The following is a 26,538-nucleotide window of genomic DNA, read 5'->3' as shown; positions in this document are numbered from 1 at the left end:
AAATAGCAAGAAGAGCCATTTTTTCCAATTCAGTAAAAAACTCAGTAATTTGAGCGCCACAGTGCATGTGAATAGGAGATGGTCCTTATTAACGTCAAACCCTACTTTCTGTAACCCCTTGTTTAAGAACAGCGCGCACACAAGGATTTGTAATGCGATCCATGTTTATTGCAGGATGTTCACAAGCTTTGTACTTATTCTATTTCCCCACATTTTACCTGTGTGTACCAATGTCTTCCTGACTGGAGGATGCTAGGGGGAGTTATCCAACATTTCGAGATCACATATCGTTTCTTATACAGATATGAATTGTGCATTTTTGGCCTTTTAGACATTCACCGTTTATCGAAAATAATCAAGAGTTGTGGGTATTTTTGTTTTACTTTGCAATGATAGCGTTGGGAGTGACAAAGAAGTCTTTAAAGAGCCACAGAGATCTGTCCTATGGGATACTTCAGGGATCAGTTCTTGGCCCACCCCTGTCTTACATTTTGTGGCCTGATCTTTAGATTGTGTATTAAATATACAGGTTATTTATGAATGTTCAGTTAGTACTTTGGGGGTTGACAGGTTCTTGTCCCAGGAACAGGCCTAATATTTAAATTATTCTACAGATGGGAGCCCTGATGTACACAGTATCAATGTTCACACTGTAGGAATGCTTATATATTTACAAATATAGTTTAATACATTTAGCACAGTCACAAACACCCCAGTTATCCAACCAGTTACGTGCCCACCTTATAGTAGTCTTGTCCAGGTTGTCTATCCCTGGTTAGTTTATAAGAAGGTCCTGCAAGGCTGTTCCAAATACACTACTAAAATCTAGGTATACCACATCTACCGCTTTCCCCTGGACTACCTTTCTGCCTTCCTAAACTGTGTCAGTGAAACCTGAGGAATTGGTGCTGGTCCACAGATCGATCACTGAGAAACACCTGGATTAGATAAGTAACAGAGAGCGAACTGTGCTAGTCTATATACTATCAAAACAAAAAAGCTGTCCAGTAGCACTTTAAAGACTAACAAAATAATTTATTAGGATCCCTTCTGGCCTTGGAATCAGATTGTGTTAAATAGCAGCGCTCCTGGCTGCGGTGTCTGCGTGAAGGGGGGTTCCTGTATGTTTTGACTGAATGATGCTTTTGAGTGGAACGACCCAGAATTCAGGTGTGAAGAAGCTTTCCCCCTCCCAAGGGTCTAATCAGGCTCTGTGGAGAACTGAACTTCTCACACATCCCTTCACTCTGGGATGCCTAGTTCCCCTTAGCAGCTCTATGCCACATGAAGCAGGTGGTGAAGTGGGCTAGCAGTCTCTTCAGGAAGGTGGCGATAGCTTGCAGTGCCGGAAGGTGGGCTACATTTTGTGATGCCAGGAGCCACCAGTGCCTGAATATCCAAGAGAATAATGAATTACAGTATCTTTCCCATGTGTTCGTGCTCTGGAGAGAATCAGCTTTTGATAAACTTAAAAACTAGTTATTTATTTCTTTATTCTGTGTGTAATAAACATTCTAACCACTTACCAATATAAATGAGTTCTTCAGACATTTACAATCAATTTGCTGATAAACAGCACAACTCAACCTAATGGTAACTCTAGTATTTTGTTAACCAATTGTAGTTTATAAAACAATACTTGGTCAATAATTTTGTTACTATATTAAATGAAGCAAGTCACACTGCTGCTGTGGTGTCCAACATGCTAGCCACTGGCCACATGTGGCTAATTGGCCAGTTAGGTGTGTCTAGTTGCCTTGGACAAAAAGCATATTTTCAGAATAATGTGGCTAATTTTCTGTCTCAGTAGCCTATGGCTACTGCTTCAGAACTGGTTGGACACCCCAGCACTACTCTAGTTCTGCTGGGTGATGTTGATTGCTAATTTGGCTCCTGAACCTCGGACATTTGAGTATCGTTGGTTTACATGCGTAGCTGACCAACGATAGAGCCTTTCTGTGCTTGTGTTAGAGTGCATTCCTTGCTGCACTGTCTTGGCGGGTGAGCAGGTGGGTTCAGTGTATATTGGCTGGAAAAAGGGGTGGGAATTTTTTTTCCCTTACCACCTGTGCAAAAGACGGAAATAATCTCTCACAGAGATATTCAAAGGGTGAAAGTAGCCAAGCGCACTGGTAGGTGATTTTATTGAGCGTGGAGAATGTCACTTTGGCTGGTAATCTTGAACGAGGTCGGCGGTGGAAAAGCTGGTTATCTCGGTGGAACAGAAACAAACTGATTCTTGAGTGAGCCTGTTAACAATGTAGATAAAACAAAAGCCTCAAAGCCTTGTGTTTGTGTTGAGGTGCATGTGGGGTGAATGGCAGGGTAAAATTCAGATTTTTTTTAAGTGGAGAAATAATCCCTGCTCCAGTAGAGTCCCTTGCCTGCCTATCGGATGTCAAATGTTTTTCTTGTGGAGCTATGTACGGATGTCAGACGAAAATCTTTTGTTGGTGTAGGTTCCATTCAGCACGTATTTGAGCTGAGACTTGTCGAGGTTATTTCAGGTATTAATTATAGCTGACAGCATGGCTAATCCATCATTCTCAGGGCATTGTGTCACTGCCTGTTGAGGGAGGTTAACTTCAAATGCAGTCAGTCTGCCGTAGGTGAAAACATGATAGATCTGCGACAAAGATGGTTTTGTGTAACATGCCAGTAAAAGGAGGTAAAACTAATTATAAAACGGCAAAAGGCGCCATTTAGGAAAAAAGATTAAATATTTCACTTCTGTGATTTTTCTCACTAGGAATTTCACTTTCTAGGTTGGAGTAGTAAAAATAAAAATGACTAAATGCTGCTTTGCACGTTGGCGGCTCCTTTCGTCGCTCTGGAGACAGCCTCGGCATGTCCTGAGAGGAGGGAGGTTTTCCCCCATATGTAAAATGGGCAGGCTGTGTCACAAGTTAAGTTAATGGGATGATGTTTCAGCAAGCTGAGCACTTGTAGGTCCCTCACCATCTCTGAAATCAGGCCAGAAGAGTCTTGCCCAAGGTCACAGTCAGCCAGTGGCAGCGCTCAGAACAGAGCCCAGACCCCTAACTAGCCACTGCCTACTTTACTTCACTGACTGAGCCAACCCTAAGCCCATCTTGAAACTTGTTTAAAGGCCAAATCCGGATTTTTGTGCATTACACTCATAGAGTCTCTCATAGAGTTCCCACCTAACCACTGAACGTACACTTTGCTGAGCGGCCTGCTGCTTTTGACCTGAAAGCAAATACCTGTGCATCAGTCTTTAACAAAGATTTAGATGGCTTATCTTCATTATGCCTCCTGTATTGAATGATAAGGGAACATTTTATATCCTGTGAGCTCAGTTCAGAATGCAGCTTTCACACCGGTAGGTGGTGGTTTAAAATGGGAGCTTAAAACGCGCCATGTTGGATCAGAGAGTTGTTCTGTTTAGTACTTTGCCTCAAGGCTTGGCCAATGCCTGATGCCTCAGAAGAAAGGCAACTTCTCCTTCCTGAAATGCACCTGCTCGTTGTGCAGTGTTGTATGTAAAGGAGAATGTGTCCTTCCTGATCCCTCAGAGACTATCCTGAACCAGAAGCGTGAGTTTTTCTTACTCCCAAGTTACAAATTTTAGAGATAATGGAATTATCTACCTCTTCAGAAAAAAATCTAAGCACGCAATTAGTCTATTAGCAATGAATTCTCCAGTTTCAGTGTGTGCCGTCTGAAGCTATGTCTCCTTTTATTTGTTCTGTATTTATTACCAGTTAAATCAGGGAGGGCCCCCGGCTCTGTATAACAGGGCTGTTCAGAATTAGGTGAAGAGTAGTAAAACATTTGCTGTAGCCTGGAGGTGTTGTGTGTGGCCATTTCCAAAACTGTGAGAGTCACTTCACGGACAGCTGGGAGGAGCCACTCTTGATACGATTCTGCAGCCTTTGAAGTGGATAATTCCTTTAAGTGAACTTGATGTTTGGTCCCATTCCCAGGCTGTGAAGTATGTATAAGAAGTCCCATGGCACGTTATAGACTAACAGATATTTTGGAGCATAAGCTTTTGTGGGGAAAGACCTGCTTCATCAGATGCATAAGTCGGGGGTTCCAGAGGAGGGTTTAAAGAAGGAGTCTCAGTCAAGGGGACGTTCAGAGTTGACAACGTCTGTTCAGTCACGGAGGATGTGGCCCATTCTCAGCCGTTTAATGTGGAGTTGCAAAGATCAAGAGAGGAGAAATCAAGTCAGTTCAGTCAGGGAGGATGTGGCCCGTTATCAGTAGCTAATGTGGAGGTGTGAACACCAAGAGCAGGGAAGCTGCTTTTGTAATGGACCAACCCCTCCATCTCCGTTCAGTCCTTGGTTGAGGGTGTCAAATCAAGTATAGGGTGGTATTTATGTGACCATCACTTATTTGCACAGTAGTGTCCAGGAAGTGGATCTCTTGTGTGGGCTGGTCCAGGCTGAGATTGATGGTGGGGTGGAAACTGTTGAAATCACAGTGGAACTCTTCAAGAGCCTCCTTCCCATGGGTCCAGATGGTGAAGATGTCATCAATGTAGCACAGGTAGAGGAGGGGCGCTAGGAAACAAGAGCTGAGAAAGCCTTGTTCCAGGTCAGCCATAAAAATGTTGGCATAATGTGGGGCCAGGAGGGTGCCCATAGCAGTGCCACTGATTTGAAGATATAAATTGGCCTCAAATCTGAAATAGCTGTGGGTGAGGATGAAGTCACAAAGGTCCATCACCATTTGTGCCTTGGTCTCATCAGGGATAATATTCCTACCAGCTTGATGTCCACCTTCATGTGGTATGTTGGTGTAAAGGGCCTCTACATCCATGGTGGCCAGGATGGTGTTTTCAGGAAGGTCACCAATGAATTGTAGTTTCCTAAGGAAGCCGGTGGTATCTAGAAGAAAGGTCCAAGAAGGAGAACAAGAGAACACCACTGGCCATCACCATACAGCCCCCTGCTAAAGCCTCTCCAGCGTGTTATTAGTGATCTACAACCCATCCTGGTCAACGATCCTTCACTCTCACAGACCTTGGGAGGCAGGCCTGTCCTCACTTACAGACAGCCTGCCAACCTTAAACAAATTCTCACCAGCCACCATAGACCACAACACAGTAACTCTAAACCTGGAACCAATCCCTGCAACAAACCTTGGTGCCAACTCTGCTCACATGTCTACACCAGTGGTATCATCACAGGACCTAACCACATCGACGCCACTGGGGCTCTCTCACCTGCACATCCACTAATATAATATAGGCCATCATGTGCCAGCAATGCCCCACTGCAATTTACATTGGCCAAACTGGACAGTCTCTGTGTAAAAGAATAAATGGACATAAATCAGACATCAGGAACAGTAATGTACAGAAACCTGTAGGAGAACACTTCAATCTCTCTGCACACTCAGTAACAGATTTAAAAGAAGCTGTCCTACAACAAAAAAACTTCAAAAATAAACTCCAAAGAGAAACTTCAGAGCTGCAATTCATTTGGAAATTTGACACCATCAGCCAAGGATTGAACAGAGACTGGGAGCAGTTGGCCCATTACAAAAGCAGTTTCCCTGCTCTTGATGTTCAAACCTCCACATTAGCTACTGATAATTGGCCACATCCTCCCTGACTGAACTGACTTGACTTCTCCTCTCTTGATGTTCACAACTCCACATTAACTGCTGATAATGGGCCAGTTACATCCTCTGTGACCTGAACAGACCTTGTCAATTCTGACCCTCCCCGGGACTGAGACCCCCTCTTTAAATCCTCCTCTGAACCCCTCCCCCCACTCATGCATCTGACGAAGCGGGACTTTGCCCACGAAATCTTATGCTCCAAAATATCTGGTAGTCTATAAGGTGCCATAGGACTTCCTGTTGTTTTTGAAGATACAGGCTAACTCCACTACCTGTCTGATACTTGAAATATCTGTGTTAAACTTGGTAACTCGGTATTCTCGAAAAGTATATTACAGTCTGAATGAAACTTACACTGATAATCAGTTATCACATCCAGTTAATAAGTTAGGCTGCTGTATAGGGTCAGATGATTAGATCACTGCTGTTCCCAATTTTGCAGACAGGGAAACAAAGCAACATGGACCTGGGGACTCTGAAGCTAGAACTTGATGGTGAAATAATGGCCCCACTTAAGTCAGTGGGAGCTTTTCCACTGACTTCAGGGTGGTCAGAATTTCATCTTCTAACTCTCAATTCCTAATTCTGTGCTTTAATCACAAGGCCCCCCTTCGCATGTATGATACCTGCATTAATCTGGCATTTTGCTCCTAGTTATCGTGTTTGCAGTGGAATCTGACCTACAATACTGAGAAATGAAACACTTAAGTGACTAAAATGGGATTTTAAAAATGCAATTTAGTAAATCATTACTCTGCTGGCAATGCATGTAGCTGGTACAGAAGGCAGAATGAAATAAAGCAGGGTTTGGCATTAAAGAAAATGAGTCACTTTTTCTGTTGCATCATCTACGAACTTTTTTCCCTTTTCGTGTATGTATGGTTGAAATTACTTGGAGGTTTTGAATTTTCACTTCAGCTCTCTGCTTTTTATTATTTTCAAACACTGCTGAAAATGACTGTAGACAGTACTGTCTTCATTGCCTGATGTTTCATTATTTTTGCGAATAAGCCATTTGCTAAGCAATATGAGCTGATCAGTAGTTGGTTTTTGAGTCTTTGCGCCCCTAAGGTGACAAAATAAAAACCATACAGTGCAACTAGGTGCCCGCTGGGTGGAGGTGAGGCTTTTTACTTTGTTTTAAGGAGCCCTATTATCCAGACATATCCCTGCCCTATCTATAGGAGTGGCTGGTGCGCAACAGAACACGAGGCCTCGTGTGCTCAGCTAACTGTTCTGTTCTTTTGCTCTTATGCCCAGTTTAAGCTATTGCAAGCAGTTAGATTCTCCACAGTGGAGAAAAGATTTCAAATGCATTTGAAAGTGTTACTTCTATTTAAGCTCTACCATGTCAGCAATGTAGCTTACCAGGATCTGCTGTGTTTGTAGGTAGAGCGGAGCAAGTTTGAGTGGTTCAAGATTCTCTTTTACAGTAGTATGTTTAATACAATTATGTAATCCCAGCCTGCTGAATGATTATTAGTCACTAGTGTTCCCTTAGGTCATCATCAGTTGGAGAGAGCATCAGTTGCCAGAATACCTCTGTGCTTTGTGAAGTCTGAGTATGGTATACTTACAATGACAGTAAATGTTGAGCAGCCAGAAGTAAATACTGTATAGAAATGGGATTTCTATCACTGTGCAGGGGGATCCCCACTTTTTTGAGGCCCCCCCAGCATGTTATAAAAACCCCACAGCCCACCTGTGCCACACCTGTCTTCTGCATATAAAACCAGGGTGAGCGTTAGTGGCTAGCAAGCAGGGCAGCTGTTCAGGCTGCCAGGCCAGAGAGGGCACCTGTTTGGTGAGCTGCTCAGGCTGCAGCTCCAGGTGTTGGGGTTCAGGTCCCCAAGCTTCACCCTGTGGGGCAGAACTTAGGCTTTCTGTCCTGAGCCCCAACAAGTCTAACCCTGCTCCTGCTTTAGTGGGCCCCCAGAAACCTGCATGTTCCCTCTCTCCCCTGGGGGCCATGTGCCCCTGGTTGAGAACCACTGTACTAGAGCCAGTTACGTGAAGCAGGGGGTTTCCACATGCCAGTGCTGACAAGCTGAGGTATTGGCAGCCTTATTTTATGATGACAAAATCCAGCACTGATGTTAGGCTCTAAAGACCTGACCACAATTTCCTACGTCCTTCCCCTTAGTGAGAAAGAGCTACTCCCTGCTGTGAACTTGTTGATGTCCCATCCCACTTACAGTTTTGAGGTGGTTGTCTCAGAGAGAACATTAAAATGAGTAACTGAAGGTTTTCTCCTGTAATACGTTCCCCAGGCCAAGACAGACATAGCAGTTGAGCAGTAGAGCCCCTTTATTAAAACAGCCAATAGAAACCTACTACTTATAACTGCGTCCTTCTGTTTGGTGGATTTCTTGGACTGTTGTTGGCTAGTACCCCTTGCAGGCAATCCTCTTTTTAGCCAGGCTGTGATTATTCAGCAGGTGTGTGGCTGACTTCGTCAGATACAGAGAATTAGCATTTTGTACAAAGGGCCATTAGCTTTCATCCCTCTGCAAAGTGCAGTTTGGGGTGAAGACTTAAGGCAGACCAAGAACTAGGAGCCAGTGACAAGTGCTTTCTTAAACGTCAGGAGTTTTCAGCCAGTCAACAGAGCGAGCTAAAGTCTGTTTGCTTTTTGGAAGATCTCCTCGGGAGATTGCATTATAACAAAACCCATAAATGCCGAGTCTACCTCGTTTTGCCAGTGTTCCAGTTATAAAACTTTACCTGATTTTCTGATAAGCAGAAACTGCGAATGTTCAGCATAAATCAGTGTGTTCTGCAAATGCTCAGGTCCCTTATTTTTAAGAGGATATAACCCTCCCATGAGAGCAAAGTTTGCCATGATGCCTGCTGAGTGCAGCCTGTAGTTTTAGGTGGAACGTTTTGTACTGTGTTCGTTGGTGCTGGAATTTAAGACATGGATGTTAGAGATGGAGAGGGACTTTTTCAGGAGGTTACTTACCATTCTCCCATCGCCAGTGGGAATCAGGAATGGTTGATTCCCTGCAGGCGACTTGCAAGTCTGTTGGCACTAAATCAGAGTAACGTCAGGGACCCCTACAGAGATGAGCTTTCTGTCCCCTGATGTTATCTCAGTGAGGTTCCCGAGAGCAAGGAGCAGCAGCAGGTAGATGTGGAATGTGTTTCGGAAGGTTGCGATCGTGTCTGCCCCTGCTGTGCACCTGATTAGTCACCCTCTCATGATTTAAACACGTAAAAATAGAGCCTGCAGACGCGGAGCCTTTGCAAAGAGCATGCCTGCGTGTGCCACAGTGCGCTGGGTATAGTTCAGTAGGCTAAAGAGCATGGCCTGATTACAGGCAAGTAGTCAGGCAAAATGACTCACTCAAGTATCTGGAATCTCATCATCAGGTGTTTCTTTTCATTAGCGTCAACAAGATAACCTGCTGGTTATTGCTCTTCTTGTAATTGGGTTTTACTTCAAAGAGCTGAAGGTTCACTTGCTAGGAAGCCATCCTGGGGCGTGAGATGCCCCCTAGTGCAGCTGTGGTCGCATAGCTCTGCTCTGCCTCAGGCTGCTGACTCGCACTCCCTTTGCTCCCCAGGTAAATAGCTCACATTGGGTGGGTAGAGAGCTGTGAAATAAGTGAAGCTGGTGAATCCTAGCAGGGGCCTTCACTCTTCTGTGTTGAGTGGGAAAAGCTGCTCGGGGCTCAGATTAAGGAAAGCAGCATGAGCCTGGTTGTCAAAAGGAAAAAGGGCTCTTGAAAAGCAGTTTGATTCTCCTTTCTGTGCACAGAGCTTCCAAAGGAACATGGTAAATCCTACAGTACTGTCACCAGGGCTGGGGGAGAAAAGATCCGGAGAAGTAACACGGTGGCTGTAGTGAACCCCAGCCTTTGGCAGTAGCCAATGGCACCTCCCTCCCCCTCAACGAGCCTCCTTGCTCCCACTGTGAGCTGTGCCAGCAGCGAGCACTCCCAGCCCTGGCGTCTGGTGGAGGACAGCATCATTTGGCCCCTTAGGATTTCATTAATCTGCCTCTGCTCACGCCCTCCCTCTCGCCTCTCAGCAGAAGCCTTCTCAGTTGCGAAGAGCGAATTCGCTCCCAGGCTTTTTGAAGCCCTTCATGTCAGTGATGGATGAGGCAGCTTTCGACAGCTTCAAAGAAGGAAATTCTGCGCGTGAATGCAGGCCGGAGGAGTTGAAAAGTCCAAGCGGAACAGGGTAGCACGTGGTATGACCCAGCTGTCGAGTGGGGCACCCTGTCGACTTCCCCTGCTGCTGCCATGGAAAGGCCGGAACAATGCCCCTCTCAGTGAATGGAGTATCCTAAATGCCCATTTTTGTCCTGTTTTCAGTGGACTTGGGCACATCACTTAACATGTAGGAGCCATTAGTGCTGGATTCGCAGAGCCTGAATGGCTTGAAGAGGGTGTTCTCTGCCCTGCATAATGGCAATTTAGCACACTGACATTTGGGAGCTCTCGTTTCAGGCATCCATAGCTAATCATATTAGAGGTGACCTCTTGGGCAGCACTTGCTATTGTTGCCAGGTTTTGTCCAGTGCTTGAGTGATGTTGCTCATTGGAGTGTGTTCATGCATCAGCTAATTTAATCACTGGAATTAACCCCCTCTCCAGTTCTACACTCTCAGAATTTCTTCGCTCCCTTCTAGCCCTCCAGCCATTGTTCTTCTCTCCTTCGGAAGCCAAGGCAGGAGCCTGGGAGGTGCTGGTTGTATTTATATTGAAAGGTATTTTTAAAAAGTCAGAAGCGGTAATTGATGCTGCGTTAGTGGGTCACGTTGCCTCTGTTCTCTTATGAGTGTTGTCTTGAGCATCTTTTCAGGGAAGAATTAGGGATTGGGTGCAAAGGTTTTAAAAAACCGAACCACTAATAATGGAAAAATGAACGAGAAGCTGTAAGTCTCCTGGAATTTAATTTTTTTTAAATAACTATCTAATTTTGAGAACTTGACTGTCTCGGTGAAGTATTCTATGGCTTCTGCTCCTTAAACTTAGCCCTTAATAGGGACAGCTTCAAGTCAAGGTCTGATCAGAGGGAAATACTGTACAATTGCCCCGATCCAAAACCTGACCAGTAGCAAGGTCTGAAGAAGGCGAGTTTTCGGTGTGAAAGAGAAGGCTCTGGTGCAGCTGTTTTGGTCTGCAGAAGTCAGGCCTCTGTAGGGGAAGATACTTTTTGGCATCTAAAGGCTGAATCTCTCTAGCCCAGCACACTCATCTGGCAACATCGGGAATCCGGCCTGATTTTAGTTAGCCGAGCGACCGCTAATCCTGGGCATGGCCAAGTTTCCCACAGTCCCATAACGTTTGCTTACAGCCACCAGTCCTGGCGCTCAGTGTTCTGTGCTGTTATTTAGCTTTAATTTACCCCTGAATGTCTTCTAAGAGCCCACTAAGGAGCTGAAGTGTTGGTGGTGCTGCTAGATGATATTAACTCCCGTGGTCTGTCAAATTCTCTTGTTGGGTACCAATCAGTTCTCGAGGGTGCCAGACTAGAGAGGTTCAACCTGTACAGTGAGGATTATTTCTAACAACATATTCAACTATGTTTTCATTGCTGCTGTAGTGGACTCTACTGCGTGGGGATGTATAGTAAAAACAGGAATTTAACATTTCAGTTGTCCTGTTGCCTTCTTTGAGAGTGGGAGGGGGTGGTCGGAGGTGGGAAGGGGAAGATCAGATTTTAGTGTGAGGCACGCTCAGGTTACTAGTACACTGAGCTCCCAAAGGAGGAAACCTTTCAATTTTCTTACCCTTGTGAAGACAGACTTCTTAGGCTTCATGCTTTGATTCAGTTTTTAGATCCCTGTTCCCCTCCTACAGTGTGCCCATTCCCACAACTCTAATAGCAGAATGAATCCCGCATGTCTTTGGAACTTTTAACGTGTGTGTTGTGGTTTAGATGTGGGAGGGAAGAGGAGCAAGAACACAAGTTCATAGATTTGTGACTGGTTTTAAAAACACTATTTTACGTTTTATGTATCTTTGTCTTGCAAAAATGCAATGCTGCTTGCAAACCATAGCCACAGCTCCTGCACATAAAACATGTCAGGCTCCTTCCGCATGTCAAAACAGCAATGTCAAATAAAGAGTTATAATCAGCCAGCTGTGCATGAATTCAGGAGGAGTCTCATTTACCATTTCTCCCGTCCGTGGGCCCCCTCCCCCCACCACTCCAATCCCAGTATTGACAGTGGCTCTGCAGGCCCAGACATTGTTTTGGCCATATTAAAATGACACCTACTAATTTTTTACTACCCCTTTACATACAGAAGGATCCCAGAGCCCCTTTCAGACATGTGCGTACAGAAATTGCTTTGATGCTGAAATGCAGCCCCCTGTAGTATGGAACACTGGAGCCAGCATGTCAGCATGCTGTTAGGACGGTGCGGGAAGGGAAAATTTGACAGAGGGTATTAGACCACACCCTGCCCTTTTGTTATGTCATCTGTGATCGCACAGAGAAGACAAGTCCTCACAGTTCATAATGACCACATACAATAAGCTGCCTGGTATTCAAAATATCAGTCTGGGATGGATGATATGTTGAGGAAGCCAAGCTAAAATCTGGATTTTGTGGCTTCAGGAACCCTAGAAATTTCACACTACACTCCTCAGTGTTTGTAAATGGATGGGATGGAATTCAAATAGAAAGTAGTATGTTTTATAAATAAAGTGTTTTAGGATCCAGATATTTCCTCACTGTGAATGTCAACTGGAAAGGTGGGAGAGTGGAGAAGGTCGAAAACCCCGGGGGGTCTCTTCACTTGAAGTGGCAAAGGGGGAAATGAGATTGGTGGTTACCCCAGGCCTGGCCTGCTTGAACAGTTGGGAAACAACAAACCTATAACTAGATGCTGAGCTTGGCCAGCTGTGCCCCGGTATTGAGAACACCCAGCTTTCCGGTGCCAGCATCCTTCAGTTGCTCTCTTCTTAGACAAAACAAACCAGCAGTCCTGTAGCACTTTAAAGACAAACAAAATAATTTATAGGGGATGAGCTTTCGGGGGACAGACCCACTTCTTCAGATCTGGAGGTCATGCTGTACTAGAAATACTGTACTGGGAGCGTCTTATTAGACATTTTCTTCTGAGCTTCAAGAAAGAAGGACATCCTGAGTGAAGAACCACGTCTGTTTGAGACTCTCCCTCCTGAAATTTTCTAAACTTAGTGAGAGTGCAGAAGCACTTGGGAGAAAGGAGTGTTATCGGAGTCAGTGGAAACTAAGTGAAAACACTTTTCTCTAAGTGAAAACACAGCTGTGAGGTTTACAGACTGCACTTCTATTAGGGATCGTTCAGGCTGACCGGCCAGCCTCACTGCAGACTTTCCAGCTCTAATGAATTGAGAAATCCACTCTGAACAAGACTGAGTTTGATGGCCCTGTGTGCAGGCAGATGGATGTATTTTTTAAAGGACAAGGTGCCAAAAGCTCCACAACTACGTTACTGGAGCAAGGCTCATTTTTTGTGGTTTGAAAAGTGGAGTGTCAGGACTTCAAGGCTTTTCTTTTTTTTTTCTCCCCCACCCCCAGGTCAAACTGAAGCGTGGGCAGGGCATCTGAAACCTGCTTGTTCACTAACTTTGTTAAACAGCTCTCTTGAGCTGGTCCTTGAGCGAAACACCTTTGTTCCTAGAGAGAAGTTCAGTGTCAGTTCCTGGACTTACCTGATCACAGAGCAGAACTGAAGCACGTCCGTGGAGTTAGCTTCACAGTCAGCTCCTGCTCAGTGAAAATGGGGGTGGTAGAATCTACCCCCTAAATTGCCCCAGGACTGGGAAACTTGAAACATTCGACCTGCTTATTTAAACTGAGTTGATAATACATCTTTGGCATGGTAAATGCATCTGAAAAACTTCCCCTCTGTGTAAGGTGACGGAAGGTCTCTGGTGAGAGCCAAGGACTGGGAACAATGAGGAGCCAAGCCAAACTATTTCTCAAGGGATGCACGCACACGTTCGCCCAGTCAAGGCAATCGAGGTACCGGCCAAGTTTCAGAAGCCGGAAAGCTGCTTCTAACGCTTCGCCCTGATTTGAGCTGTCTGGCTCTGTACATGCCTGGGCTTGTAATTGCTGCAGGTCTAACTCTTTCAGATAACAATGGGGTCAGCTGCTGGCTGAAATATCAAAACCATAGCGAGTCTTGGGGTCTTTGGGCGCAGGCCAAAGGAAAACCTCTGGTGTGGGATAGGACAGCACAAATTATTCCCTTCCTGCAAAGATCCTTATGGGCCACTACTGTGACACTGAACCACCAAATTAAACCCTCCCCCCGCCCCCGCACCTTCAGTGGCCCCTTGCTTGTCCGTGGCCCACAGGGGCCTCCAGCAGGAGGCAGGCAGTGTGCAGCTAGTAAAAGTAGCCTTGAGCTCTCCCTGTGGCCTGCTGCACTCAGGGTACCCTCTGGCCTTCAGCTGGTGCAAAGGGACTGCAGCACAGGAGTGAATTCCCTTTGGAATGAGGCAGGAACCTGGGTGAGAAGAGCTGATGTCCCCCTGTCCCCATGAATTCAGCTTTGTTTCTGCCAGGCTCTGCTAGTGGCTGTGGAGCTGAGCTCACTAGAGGAAGCGATAGGATGGCGTGAACAGAGGGGAGACGCTGACCATTAACAACCATCTCTTGCATGGCTGAGCTGCAGGATTCCCCAATGTGCGTAGCTTTGTCCCGATGAGCACAGTAGCGTGCAGCAACATGAGGGCAGTGTCTGTCTGGGCACCCAGTAGGAAGAACTAGAAGTTACTGGTCTCTGAGCAAATGCCCCTGCCCTGCCTGTGACTGGAAGACAGAAAATTCTGGAGGTTCAGCAAAGGGCAACAAAAATGCTTAGGGGGTCTGGAGCGTCTGCCATATGAGGAGAGATTAATAAGACTGGGACTTGTTAGCCTGGAAAAAAGACGATTGGGGGAGGGAATGTGATAGAGGTCTATAAAATCATGACTGGTGTGGAGAAAATAAATAGGGAATTGTTATTTACTCCTTCTCACAACACAAGAACTAGGGGTCACCAAATGAAATGACTAGGCAGCAGGGTTAAAACAAACAGTAGGAAATATTTCTTCACACAATGCACAGTTAACCTGTGGAACTCCTTGCCGGAGGATGTTGTAGAGGCCAAGACTAAAGCACAGTTTAAAAAAGAACTAGATAAATTCATGGGGGATCGGTCCATCAATGGCTATTAGCCAGGATGGGCATGGAGGGTGTCCCTAGCCTCTGATTGCAAGAGGCCAGAAATGAGTGACAGGGAATGTATCACTTGGTGATTCTCTGTTCTGTTCATTCCCTCCGGGGCACCTGGCGTTGGCCACTGTTGGAAGACAGGATACGGGGCTTGATGGGCCTGTGGTCTGACCCAGTGTGGCTGTTCTTACGTTCTTAGGACAGGGTGAGAGCTGGGAACATGGAGCTATAAAGGAATAGTAAAACTTAGCTGTAATGTAAGTTTTTCAGGCACAGTCTCAAAGCACTTTACAAAGCTGGATGAGTTTCACTTTCCCATTTCACAGGTCAGGCAGCACGTGCAGGAAGGGAAGTGACTTCTTCGAACCAGGAAAGGATCTCAAATCTCATTAGTCCTGGTCCAGTGCCCTATCCACTGGGCAATGCTGCCTCGTGTTGAAATGCAGGGCTCTCTTCTCATCTCTGCCCTGGCTTACCTCATCTTAGTGAAGACATTTGGGCCAACGCAGTTCAGGGTCCATGTAGCGTGTGTGATGTGCCCTCTACTGAGAATGACTTTGATCACACAGATCTCATCCGTCTCCAGCTTCTGTGAATGGATGCTTGACCTTTGGGGCATTACACGCTTCTCTGCTGACGGTGAGGGAAACTTTTCAGCTCTGTATCCACCCGGGAGCCAGTCCTACTGCTCGGTTTGACAGCTTGCATTCACGCGCCTCCCTCCCACTCGGCCATCTTCATTATTGGTGAGGCTTGTTTGGGAGGTAAGACTGTTCTCAGCAGCGCACATTCCAGCTCCCTTTCTCATGGGATTCGCCCGCATAGCGTGAAGGGGCTTTCTTTCTGCGGGAGTGATTGAACAGGCGCAGCTCTTTGTTAACCCGTGGATTGCACAGATGTGCTAACTGGAGAGGGCGTTGCAAGCCAATTCACACGTGAACACGGATGGGTGAGACCTTTGGTCATGCCCTCATCCTTCCCCCCTTGAGCCTGAAGGCGCCTCATGAAACCAAGGGATTGCAAATGCATCATCCAGAAATTGCCTTCTCTGCCGGGCCCTTGGGCACCATGACAGGGTCACACGGAACTTGCAGGAAGCTTTCCCCCAGGCCCTAGTCCAAGTGCTTTGATTTTTGAGAGGGGTGGCCTGTCCGTGTGTCCTATTCCATTGCTCCGTCGGTTCCACTGCAAGTCTCTGGGCTCTGGCAAAGAGCCGGATGGCGGGGAGCAGTTTCAGGATCGTGTGGTTTTTTGAGTAACGCTGTCAAGTAGACGAAGAGAGGGGATTGTGCTTGGGGAGGGAAAGGGCATTAGAGCAGCATGTTTGGATTCAGTGCTGTGGATGTCTCTGCATTGTAGGGCCAATCAGATGAGATGAATGATAACGCTCCTGGGCATCTATGGTACTAGTAAATCCCCCTCCCAGTCTCCCTTTTGACTTTCTTAATTCAGTAATCACTAGAAGTTTTACCATTTCCTTAGTGGATTTTGGGCAGGAGTGAATGGAGAAGATGGTTGTATAGGACAAAATAATAAGGCTGGAGTTGTCTGGTGGCTGGGGATCTTAGGGACTAGGAGAGAAGATTTATTTCTGTCTCTGCTACTGCCTCTCTGTGTCCTTTGGCAAGTCATTTAATTTAGTTTATCAGTGACTCGATTTACCAGCCTGAGAAACAGGTATACTGATATGCCATGTGGCTTTAGAGAGACGTTCTGGCATGTTTGCTGAATTATGTATATAAGTGGAGGTATAAAAAGTCCAGCTCTGACAGCCTGTGTCTGAATAAGCCTGTACAGACAGGTATAGTCCAGGCAGCTGGTTCTCGGAGGCGTGCATTAGTAAGCACCCATGGATTTGTGGTAGGGTTGCAGTGAGAAGATCTAAAGTCGTAGTGGAAATTTCAGGTGCCTCCATGTGACTTAGAAGCGTGAAGTCCCACTGGAAGTGGATAGGGCTATCCAGTAGAGTCTTCCACGAACAATTAGTGGGGTTTGTGCTCCTGCCTCACAGTATGGATTTGTCTTTTCAGAATGGTTTACACGGAGAAGGGGAAACCGCTAATACCGCATTAAAATTACACAAGACAGTTTGCATCCCACTGTGCTCAGCGGGTGCTTCTAGCCTTGGTGAATCCCCTGGCTTTTCTCCGTTCTTATTTTTGGCTTTCGGCCCACCCCTAAACCCTCTCCAACCCCCGTACTGAGCCAGAAGCCAGTGTAACCACCCCCACCCCCTTCCCACACATATGCACACTCTCACCACTCCCCATCAAGGGCTTGGCCAGAGCATTATTGCTACAGATGCAGAAGCAAATGAGCCCATTTGTTGTTTTGTACAGGTGACCAGCTGGAAAGTACAAAGAGCGTCCCAGCTCTTATCCCCACATCTCACCGCCCTCTGCCGGTGCGCCGAGTGCTCCTTGTGCGTTCTCGCCTTTAGCAAAGGGCCGCAGAGAAGCCACGCCTTTTCCCCACTCACTTTAGCGTGTGTGTACCATCAGCTGTTATGGTGAAGGGCTGAGCTAGGAGTAGCTAGGGTCGCTCATCATGGGCCCTTCTTTCAAGTGAGCTGCACGTCTCTCTGAGCAGAATCCGGCAGCCCACCCCACTTCTCTCTGGGTGACCAGGTTACAGCATCCTCCTTTTCCTAACCATAGCACTTCCAGCAGATCGGGCCAGGCGTGGCTTTTGCTGCAGGGTCCTCCTGGGAGCTGTGACCTGCTGATAAAAGCAGTGACAGCTTTTTCCAAAGATCATCAGTTACTTATCCAGAGAAACACCAGAAGCAGAAAGAAAAGGTTAAACTTATGTAAAGCCTAAATGCATATTGTCAAACTTAGCCTGGTCTTGCTGGTTTAAGTAGGTCCCACTTGACCCAGCACACCCAAACACTGGGATGCACTCCTTCAGCCCGGGGCAACGTATGCGGATGCACAAGGGCTCACAGCAAACCCCCCCTACTGACACACACTGCCAGCGCCACACCAAGTCACTTCTCAAGTGTGGAGTCAAGTGCCGGCCCTCCCACAGAGCAGCACGCCCAAGAGGAGTGCGCTGCTCCGGGGCGGGGCGGGACGTTGGGTGGAGAGGGGGTATCTCTCTCTCTCTCTCTCTCTCTCTCTCTCTCTCTCTCTCTCTCTCTCTCTCTCTCACACACACACACACACACACACACACACACACACACACACACACACACACACACACACACACACACTCTCTCTCTCTCTCTCTCTCTCTCTCTCTCTCTCTCTCCTTTACCAGTTGCCACTGACCGCAGCTCGTGCCTGGTAGCACAGTTACGTGCTGGGTTTCCCTGGAGCGACCAGAAATGGGTTGTGCCTGGCTGTGTTCTGTCAAAACAAGGTGGTTCCTCTTCCCAAACCTTTTCCTTCCTTCGTTGTCTCCTTGAGAGGAGCTTGTGCCTAGCAGCTGCAGAAAGGAAGGCTGGTTGTGCTCGACTAGGGAGGCCGGTTTAGTTCATCACAGTTGTGACAGGGCAATATGGGACGCACTCGAGAGAGCTAGATCTACTGGCTGAACCTTGAAAACTCGACACGGACAGACCTCATAGTGATATCACTTGGTGCCCATTGGATTTGGGTTTGTCAAGGCTGATTGAAATCAGCCGTACAATTTTGCAGCGTCCTGGCTGTATTCCCTCATTATAAACCTCAAATGTGACTTTTTCTGTTACTTTTCCAGATTCTCCAGGGCTCATGTGAAGCTGTGACCAGGGACAACTGGTCTTAGTTTGGCTAGAGATATGGATTTCCCAAATACTCTCTTCCTGAGTCAGGGTTTTAATGTTTCACAAAGGCAGGAAAGCTTTGGTCAAACCGGCACAGCTGAAAATTAAATCCAATTTCTCTTACTTTGGCTCCCAGCTCCATGCACGGCCCACTACACTGTAGTTTTTTCACAGGTGGGTCTTAAAAATTTCCTTCTAGAAGTAAGATAACTGTCCCTAAAAAAGTAGCTACTCACAGGAAATCAAAGGCAGCATGTGGTCTGTGATATGGAACATGGCACTTACTACACAGATTGACGCAAAATAAGGATGTGTTTATTTTCTGGTAGTCCAAGGTGTACGCATGGGTTAGCCAAGTGCACGGTAAATAACTGAGGAGGGATATGTTTCTGTCACCTGGCATGGAAATGTAAACCATCCTGTAGCTCAGGTAGATCAGAGCTCAGCCATTCTCTATTCAGTGTCACCTTCCAGTGGCTTCAGTTTTATTTGTGCAAGAGTGCACTGTATTACTTTGTATTCGTTATCCTGCAGAGACGGGAAGATTTGTACCATGGCTAATGATCTAGAGCATCAGTTCTGTTAACAGCCTACTGGTTAAAAAAAAAAAGGTTTAATGCAGCGTTTTCCCTCTCATAGGCAGCTAATTTTCGTTAGCAATTTTCCTGGAGTTCATAAGCTGGAGGAATTTGTAAATAAATGCAGTGGCTTAATATGTCCCTTCTTTTCCAAAGAGCAGATTTACCATAATGAACCCACTTCAGGTACTTTATGTCACGCCTCCTTAAAAGAGATGGCTCCTGAGTTCATCTCAAGAGTCCTACAGCATCCTGGGTTCATGCGTCACTTTTTTAATATTGCTGCATTCCACCTAGATCAAAACTAAAGCACTCCTACTGGAGGCTAGATTTCTAAACACAGGCACCCGACTCCTGTTGGTTTTGGTGGGAGTTGGGTGCCCAAAAACTTTTTAAAAAACCAGGCCCTGGTTCATCAATACCATGACGACTTCCTCCAAAGCATACTGCGTCTCTTGTCCTGAATGCGCCATACACATTGGGATCCCCAGGCTTTGCCAGGCTAGGGAAACCAGTGTAATTTGCCGGGAGCATGAGAGAGGCACCTAACTGTTATACATGGAGATAAAGGCTGCCACCCACCTTTTGGGTACAGCAAGTGATGATTCCTCTTGATCAGAGACACCTCTGTTTGGATCAAGAGGGATCCGTGGCCTGCCAAAGGCACGCATCCGCATTCAAAAGGTCGGCCCCGTTCTGTTTGCTGGGAGCTTAAGGTATAAATCCATTAGAAAAATTCTCATTATGCAGTTCTCCCTGTGGACCTCCTTTTGTTCTGAGTGCTATCGAAACAGGATTAGTTTTCCCCCTTAAATAAAACTGGACTAGGTTACATATGAAATCCGAATATTCTTACCGAATCCTGTTTTGGAGTTGCAATGGAAGCAGCTTTTCAGGTCACATCCTAGCCTCCTGCTGGACACTGGTCCAAACTGCAAACCCTCCTAACAGCTCTTTAATAACTCTGCCCAGAAGGAAAAATCTGTCACCTTTCCCTCTGTGGTTTCTCCTCTGTTCTAATGCACTGGAGGAATGAGATGAAGCCGGGAAGGCTTTCAGAGAAAGAGCCTCGTGGGAAATACAGCTGCTGATGGAGAACACTCATTTCTTTAGTGTCTGAGGAGAACCGCAAGAGCTTTGGTGAAGGGATGTGTGTGTGGGTGGGTTTGGAGGGGTGAACCGTTATGACCCATACATTTCAGAGGAACCACAAACACTTTATAGTAACAAAGGGTGGAAAAAGAGAGAGCTTTTCTGCAATGCATGTGACTTTTCGCTGAGGTTTGGAACCCCACGTTATATTCCAGGCCACAGTGTTTGCGTGTCAGTCTTGGTGAGCTTGCCTTCTCCCACAAGCCTTTCATGAAGTTGCTGCAGCGAGTGAGAACTCAGCCTAAATGTGCTTTTCTTTATTCTTTTCTTTTTTCCCCCTTTGCAGCTGAAGCTCTCGTTTACATTGGACAAGGAAAGCGGGATGCCTCAAGGCTGTTATATCTATCAGTATCGGGACAGCAACAAGTAAGTCCCGCAGACGATCGTACACAGGGCAAATAGGAAGGAGCACCGACAAGTAGATTTCACTGTTGATGTGCCCCATGTTCCCTCTCGCTGGTAGAAGGAACAGAACTGCTTGTACAGGTAAACGTAGGTTGCAGTAGCTGTTTGCCCTAGCCCTCAGACTGGTGGTGACTTGCAGAGGCCTCATGCACAAATGTATCAGGTGACAGTAAGGCCATTCCTTCCAAAGTGTACAGCACCCGCTGACGCTCAGAGCCTCAAATCACGTTGCCTCTGTGGTAGTTATTAGCCACTGAGCACTCTAGAAGATCTGTCCTGCACGCTCCAGTGGAGGCATGTTTGCCGTGAAGTTCTGGGATACTTTGTGTTGGAACGATTCTGATGTCATGGGGGTGACACTTCGTTTCCTTCCTACCACCTGTTCTCTCTCTGCTCAAACACACATGCAGATGCACTTCATGGCATCTCATTTGTGCTTCCTGAAATCCAAGAGTAACCCGTTTTTCTAAGACACCTCGTGAGATCAAAACTGGAGCAGAGTCCTCAGTTTCTAGTAACAGCAACGAAGGGTCCTGTGGCACCTTATAGACTAACAGAGAAGTTTTGAGCATGAGCTTTCGTGAGCACAGACTCACTTCATCAGACGCGTCTGATGAAGTGAGTCTGTGCTCACGAAAGCTCATGCTCAAAACTTTTCTGTTAGTCTATAAGGTGCCACAGGACCCTTCATTGCTGTTACAATTCCAGACCAACACGGCTACCCCATCTGATACTCAATTTCTAGGTATTCCTGAACAATTTTTACTAGCTGCTATAGTGACTTGGCACTCGAGGTATTTCCATTGCAAATCACATTCTCATTATTGGATTGACGGCAGCAATACAGTTTAGAGCATATCTGTTGTCATGCTCAGTAAGCTGTCATGAATACCACAGGGCATCAGAAAGTCACAGCCTCTCACACTCACCCAGGAGTTATCTTTTTCTCCAAATTTAGCAATTTAACTTAGAAGAAGAAAGTCCTTTCAGCTCACTTGTGGATCTGCCTTAAAAGGGTCTGGAGAACAATCCCTGAAGAGTCATTTAAAACAAAATCTTTCCCTTTTACGTACACATGCTTTTTTAATGAGGGAACAGCTTTGGAAAAAAGGAACAAAGTGTCACGCCCTTACCCACTTTCTGTATCTCTAGCAGGAGTTTACAGGGTCTGTGCACAAAACTATCCACTAAACAGCTCAGCCCAGGAAGTATAAATACAAAGAAGCAGTAATGACAACTCCCTTGGAAAAACAGAGGAACCTGGTTAAAGGCAATGGGATCAAATCCCCAGGGGGAGAATGTTTGTTTCTCAAGCTTCTAGGAGGGGATTGCACACAATGAGCAGCAAGGAAAACACAATTATTAGCCCTCTTGGCTAGTTTGGTTTCTTTAAGGATGTTTACAGATTCAGCATTTCTCACTGTGGAGCGTTATCTAGAGAATCGGCAGCTCTGTTTTCTGCCTCCTCTCCATATACTTTTGTGCGCATTTGTGCAATTGTTTTAAGAAACTTCTAGGGCAGTGGGGACATTTTCTTTAAAATCTTACACCAATTGCATTTCAGTTCGAAAAGATTCTTTTTTAGCCATTTCGTTCATGAAGAAAGAATCAAATGTGCTGGGTGGTCGGGGGAGATAGTACCTAAAAAGGCTGAGCACGCTGAGTTGTAGGTGTATGGTTATGGCGTGTATTTCTGGCATTTTTCACATCTGCCAAACCCAAGCTGCTGCCAGCTGTGACCATATGATAGCCAGGGCTGGATATATAACAACTGATGCGAGACCTATATACAGACCTGGTGTAATTGTTTCAGGTAGCCCGAGATGCTGTATTTCTTCCAGCTATAACTCCCAGTGGTACTAGTTCTGAGCTGCATAGGCCATTTAACCAGTGGCACTGGGCAAGGGTCAAGATTTCCTTTTGTTAAGGAAGTTATCAGGGATCATTTTGTGTTGTACGAAGGTGTTTGTCCCTCAGGCCCAGTATTTGCAGATCAGGAGGATGGAGAATACTTGCAAAATATGTTGGCATGTAGGGAAAAGGTAGGTCTTTTGAGCTTAGTAATAAGCCTCTGTGCATGTGATACAGCTGCCCTGTCCTTGCCGGTAAGATGCTCCTTTATCAGAATGTGAGCTCCGTTCTAAGGAGAGCTCCTTTTGTGCTCCACAGTCGCGCTGGTGGTGAAGTGTGATAACTCCATCGGTTCGGTCCCTGGGTTAAAAATGTTCAGCATTGGATTAATTGACAGTAAAATAGGTAAGTATTGGTATCCATCTCCTTTTCACCACATTTGCCCACTCATGTAGTCATGCTGCGCAGAGGCAGCCCTGGTAAGCAAAGCTTTTTCCTTGGACAGTAGCCTACAGTTTTAACATGACTGTCACAGTCTTTCCTTTGGGGGTTCAAAACGCAGACTTTCAGGCCTATTCTGTGCACAGTTAATAAGGAGCAAGCTATGCCAGGAGAAACAGTTGTATACGGGTAGAACTTCGTTCCCACCAGGCAGCTTGGATTGCTTTAACTGTACATCTTTTGGTGCGTAGACGGTGTCTCAGAGTGCTTGCTGGTCATGAAATACATTGACAGTGTTCTGCGTGCCTGTGTGTGGTGGCCCTTGGAAGTGTATTTCTGTAACAGCTTCTCCTAGAGCGGGTGGCTTCACAGGGCAGAGGATAAGGCTGTAATGAGGGATGGTAACACAGAGTTGGAACAGGATAGTATAAATCAAGGACCGCTGTGCAGTTATTTGAGAGACGGGAAATGGAACTGGTCCCTCCATGTAAGGAAGCCCTCCAGGCTTCAAAGTGCTGCTCTGTCTGCATCCACGGTTCTGTGTTTCAGCAGTTCTCTCTGCATGTTCTCAGTCACTCCAACAGGAGCCCAGAATGCTGTGATGCTTGTTGCTTTGTGCAAAGGTTCAAGTCCCTCCTTAAGACGGCTAACCCTGCTGGGACCAGACGGGAGCAGCAGAGAGCCCAGCAGAGTGGCCGTGCCTTTGCTGAACACGGATGTCACAGTTCTGAAATCTCTAGCCTTAAAATGTCATTATCCAAGTAATTATATTTTCTCGGTTACCTGGACTTAGAAGAGCAGGTGCCACGCAGGCTCTCGCCAAGGGTGATGTGCTGGAGTTTGTCACCATTACAATCAACGTTACATTAAATGTTCATTGTCTTCTGTTCCGTTCTCATGTAGCTGTGGGGCAGTTGCTATGTACTAGAATCCAAAATATGTAGCTTATATTTGCACACTGTCTTTCATCCCAAGAGATCCCAAAGGGCTCTATGGACTATGTCACCTCGGAGATGGGATCATGGCAACCACGTGGGACCCAACACAACAACAGGAGGCAAGGTCCCAAGGACATGAGCCTATTGAAGGATCCATAATGGAGATGACCAGCCAACAGGATCTCTGTGTTGGACCATCTCTTTGTCCCTGTCTCTGCACCCCCAGGTCACTGCATAAAACTTCACTGTGCTTCCTAGAGACAGTGACAGACTGAACCAATTCACCAAGGCGGGTGCAACTGGACCTCCTGGATCCAGGGAACCCTGCGTTTCAAACACAGGTCTTAGGCTTGGTCTACTGTAGGCAGGTAAGTTAATTGGAGATACACAGTTCTCACTACAGCAGTTGCCTAGATAGAATCAACTTATTTCCAGTCGACTTACTTGGCCGTCTACACGAGAGAGTTTCTCCCATCAACCTTCCTTATCCCTCGCAATATTGAGGAGCACAGGGGTCGACTGTTGACCCCAGATAGTTCGATTTTTGTGTCTCTCTACCAGGCATGCGAAATGAAACTCCACGCATTGCAGACATACCCTCAGTCCGTGAAGGTTCCCTCTAGTTGCATCTCTGCGATTTAAACTGAAATTGTTTCATTAGAATGTTAGTGCCTTTTTGTAAAATAAAATCCTTGAGCATAGCCTTGAGTTGAAGTAATGTTGCGGAGGGAAGTTCAGAGGCAGGTGGTTGGCAAATTTAGATACTTTGGCCAAGAAAGAAGAGTTCTGGCTGTCTCAGGCAGATCCCTGCTGGACTGGGGGACCTTCCACCCAAGCCGTTATTAGGTTTTTATAGTCTAGTAGCATTTACATGCCTCAGTGAAGGTAGGCAGTCTCGACACAGACTAAGAGGTAGTCTCTGCCCATAGGGATTTTACCGTCTAAAATACCGTACAAGATACAAGTATCGGAGGGGTAGCCATGTTAGTCACCTGCATCTGATGAAGCGGGTCTTTGCCCATGAAAGCTGATGCTCATACATTTCTGTTAGTCTATAAGGTGCCACAGGACCCCTCGTGGCTCGTACAAGATACAGACAGCAAAAAAGCAGTTGTCAGAAGTAACCCTTCCCAGTCTCTCAAAACAAGCTCCTCCTCCGTCCAGCTGCCAGTCAAACTCACACTGCATCTTGATGCTTCATCACGCCATGGGTTGTCCTTGCATCGTTCAAGGCCCCAGAGAAAGCCAGGCAGGCTTACTCAGGCTTTTCTTTTTTAAAGAACCACATTGTTTAATTCGCCCTACCGGCTGGTGATGATGATTACTGAAAAGGGAGGCAAGTCTGCCTACGCCAGGGTAGGGACCCTGTTCACATGCTGGTGCCATGGTAATGACCCAGTTAACAAATAAGAGCGCTGTGCTGTGCTGTCCTGAAATGACGAAGGGCTTTAAGTTGTGCGAGGGTGAACAACGCACTGTGTCTATCCACACATGTGCCTGGGCAAGGAGAGCGCGGCTCCATTTGTCTTTTGTTCATCTGACCGTGAAAACCCTGCCCTTGCTAAATTGGCCATGTACGTTTGTCCATGTCCTGTCTTAGCATCTTCCTCCCATGTCAGATGACGCGTTTCCATTACCGCTGTTCTGCTCACCTCCACAGGCTCTGTGCTGCAAAGAACAACCGCCCTTTAGTTTTGTGGGGGAGGCACGGGTGACGCTAGCAGACTTTTCTGGCCCCACAATTGCCTTCTGCTGGGTGTTAGCTAGTTTCTGAGGGCGGGGTGGGGTGCGTACAAGCCTCCGTAAGAGAGCGGGAGGTGGTATCTAAAAGGCGGCGATTGGTGCCTGTGCAGAAGGTCGGGTTAGATCTAATTCTTCACCGCATACCAGAACTAACGGCGTGGAGGGTTTTGGTGAGTGCTGCTGTGCTCCAGTTTCGGAGTTGCCTTTGAAAGGAAACGAGTGGCAAAAAACCTTACGGGTGGCATAATCTCAAACACAAAACCAAGCCTCTGCCGTGAGGCTCTGTACCACGTCAGGTTGTCAGCTTGTGTGCAGGGAAAGGACAGCAGCCCTGCTGAGGGCACTACAGCGCGAGTGCAGCCAGGGCTGGGGTTGTAGGTAAGGGAGGTGCAGTACAGACTTTGCGACTCTCCTCACCTTGTGCGTTTGTGCTGAGGGCCTCTCATGCTGTATAGGATGAAGGCCAAGTGGAGGTGGGGAGTGCAGGGCCATACTGGCATAGCTCCTTGTTTCACTGTCTCCTCTTGGCCTCCACATGCAACCACCACCCAGATCTATGTTCCATCTGAGCTACAGCCTGTGCCTGCAAAAACGTTCCCTTTTAATACAGAGCTTGCAACCCCCGACAGAGGGATTGTGGGAGGATCCACAGGTCTAGCGCTCTGCTCTGCTGCCTCCGGGGCAACTGCCGCATCCCAAGAACTCTAGTAGACGGTGGCTGACAAACTGTGAGCCTTGCAGCCCCAAGCAAGGAAAGAGGTGTCCACAGGGGTCCCAGTCGGCCTGCTACCAGGGTGTGTGTTTGCTCCAGGCACACTGCTTTCATGACACCAGTTGTCTGGGCAATGAGGCTGATTCCCAGCCAGCTGCTAGGGCAGATCTTGCTCCAGCCTTGTTTCAGCCCTCCTCC

At 46.8% G+C, this 26,538-nt stretch overlaps 1 protein-coding gene across 2 annotated transcripts in view; it reads left to right on the top strand.

Moving 5' to 3' along the window:
* Window positions 1-26,538, top strand: part of DIS3L2 (DIS3 like 3'-5' exoribonuclease 2) — a 256,171-nt gene that overhangs the window by 170,368 nt on the left and 59,265 nt on the right. For both annotated transcript variants that reach the window (XM_075004083.1, XM_075004085.1), the window contains exon 15: window positions 20,537-20,616. In XM_075004083.1, coding sequence (XP_074860184.1) covers window positions 20,537-20,616 — 80 coding nt within the window. The remainder of the gene's footprint in view (window positions 1-20,536; window positions 20,617-26,538) is intronic.

The sequence above is a fragment of the Carettochelys insculpta genome, chromosome 10 (assembly GCF_033958435.1).
Source record: "Carettochelys insculpta isolate YL-2023 chromosome 10, ASM3395843v1, whole genome shotgun sequence".
NCBI classification, from domain to species: Eukaryota; Metazoa; Chordata; order Testudines; family Carettochelyidae; genus Carettochelys; species Carettochelys insculpta.
Note: the sequence above shows the minus strand (reverse complement) of the source record. Positions and strands in the feature narration are given on the sequence as shown.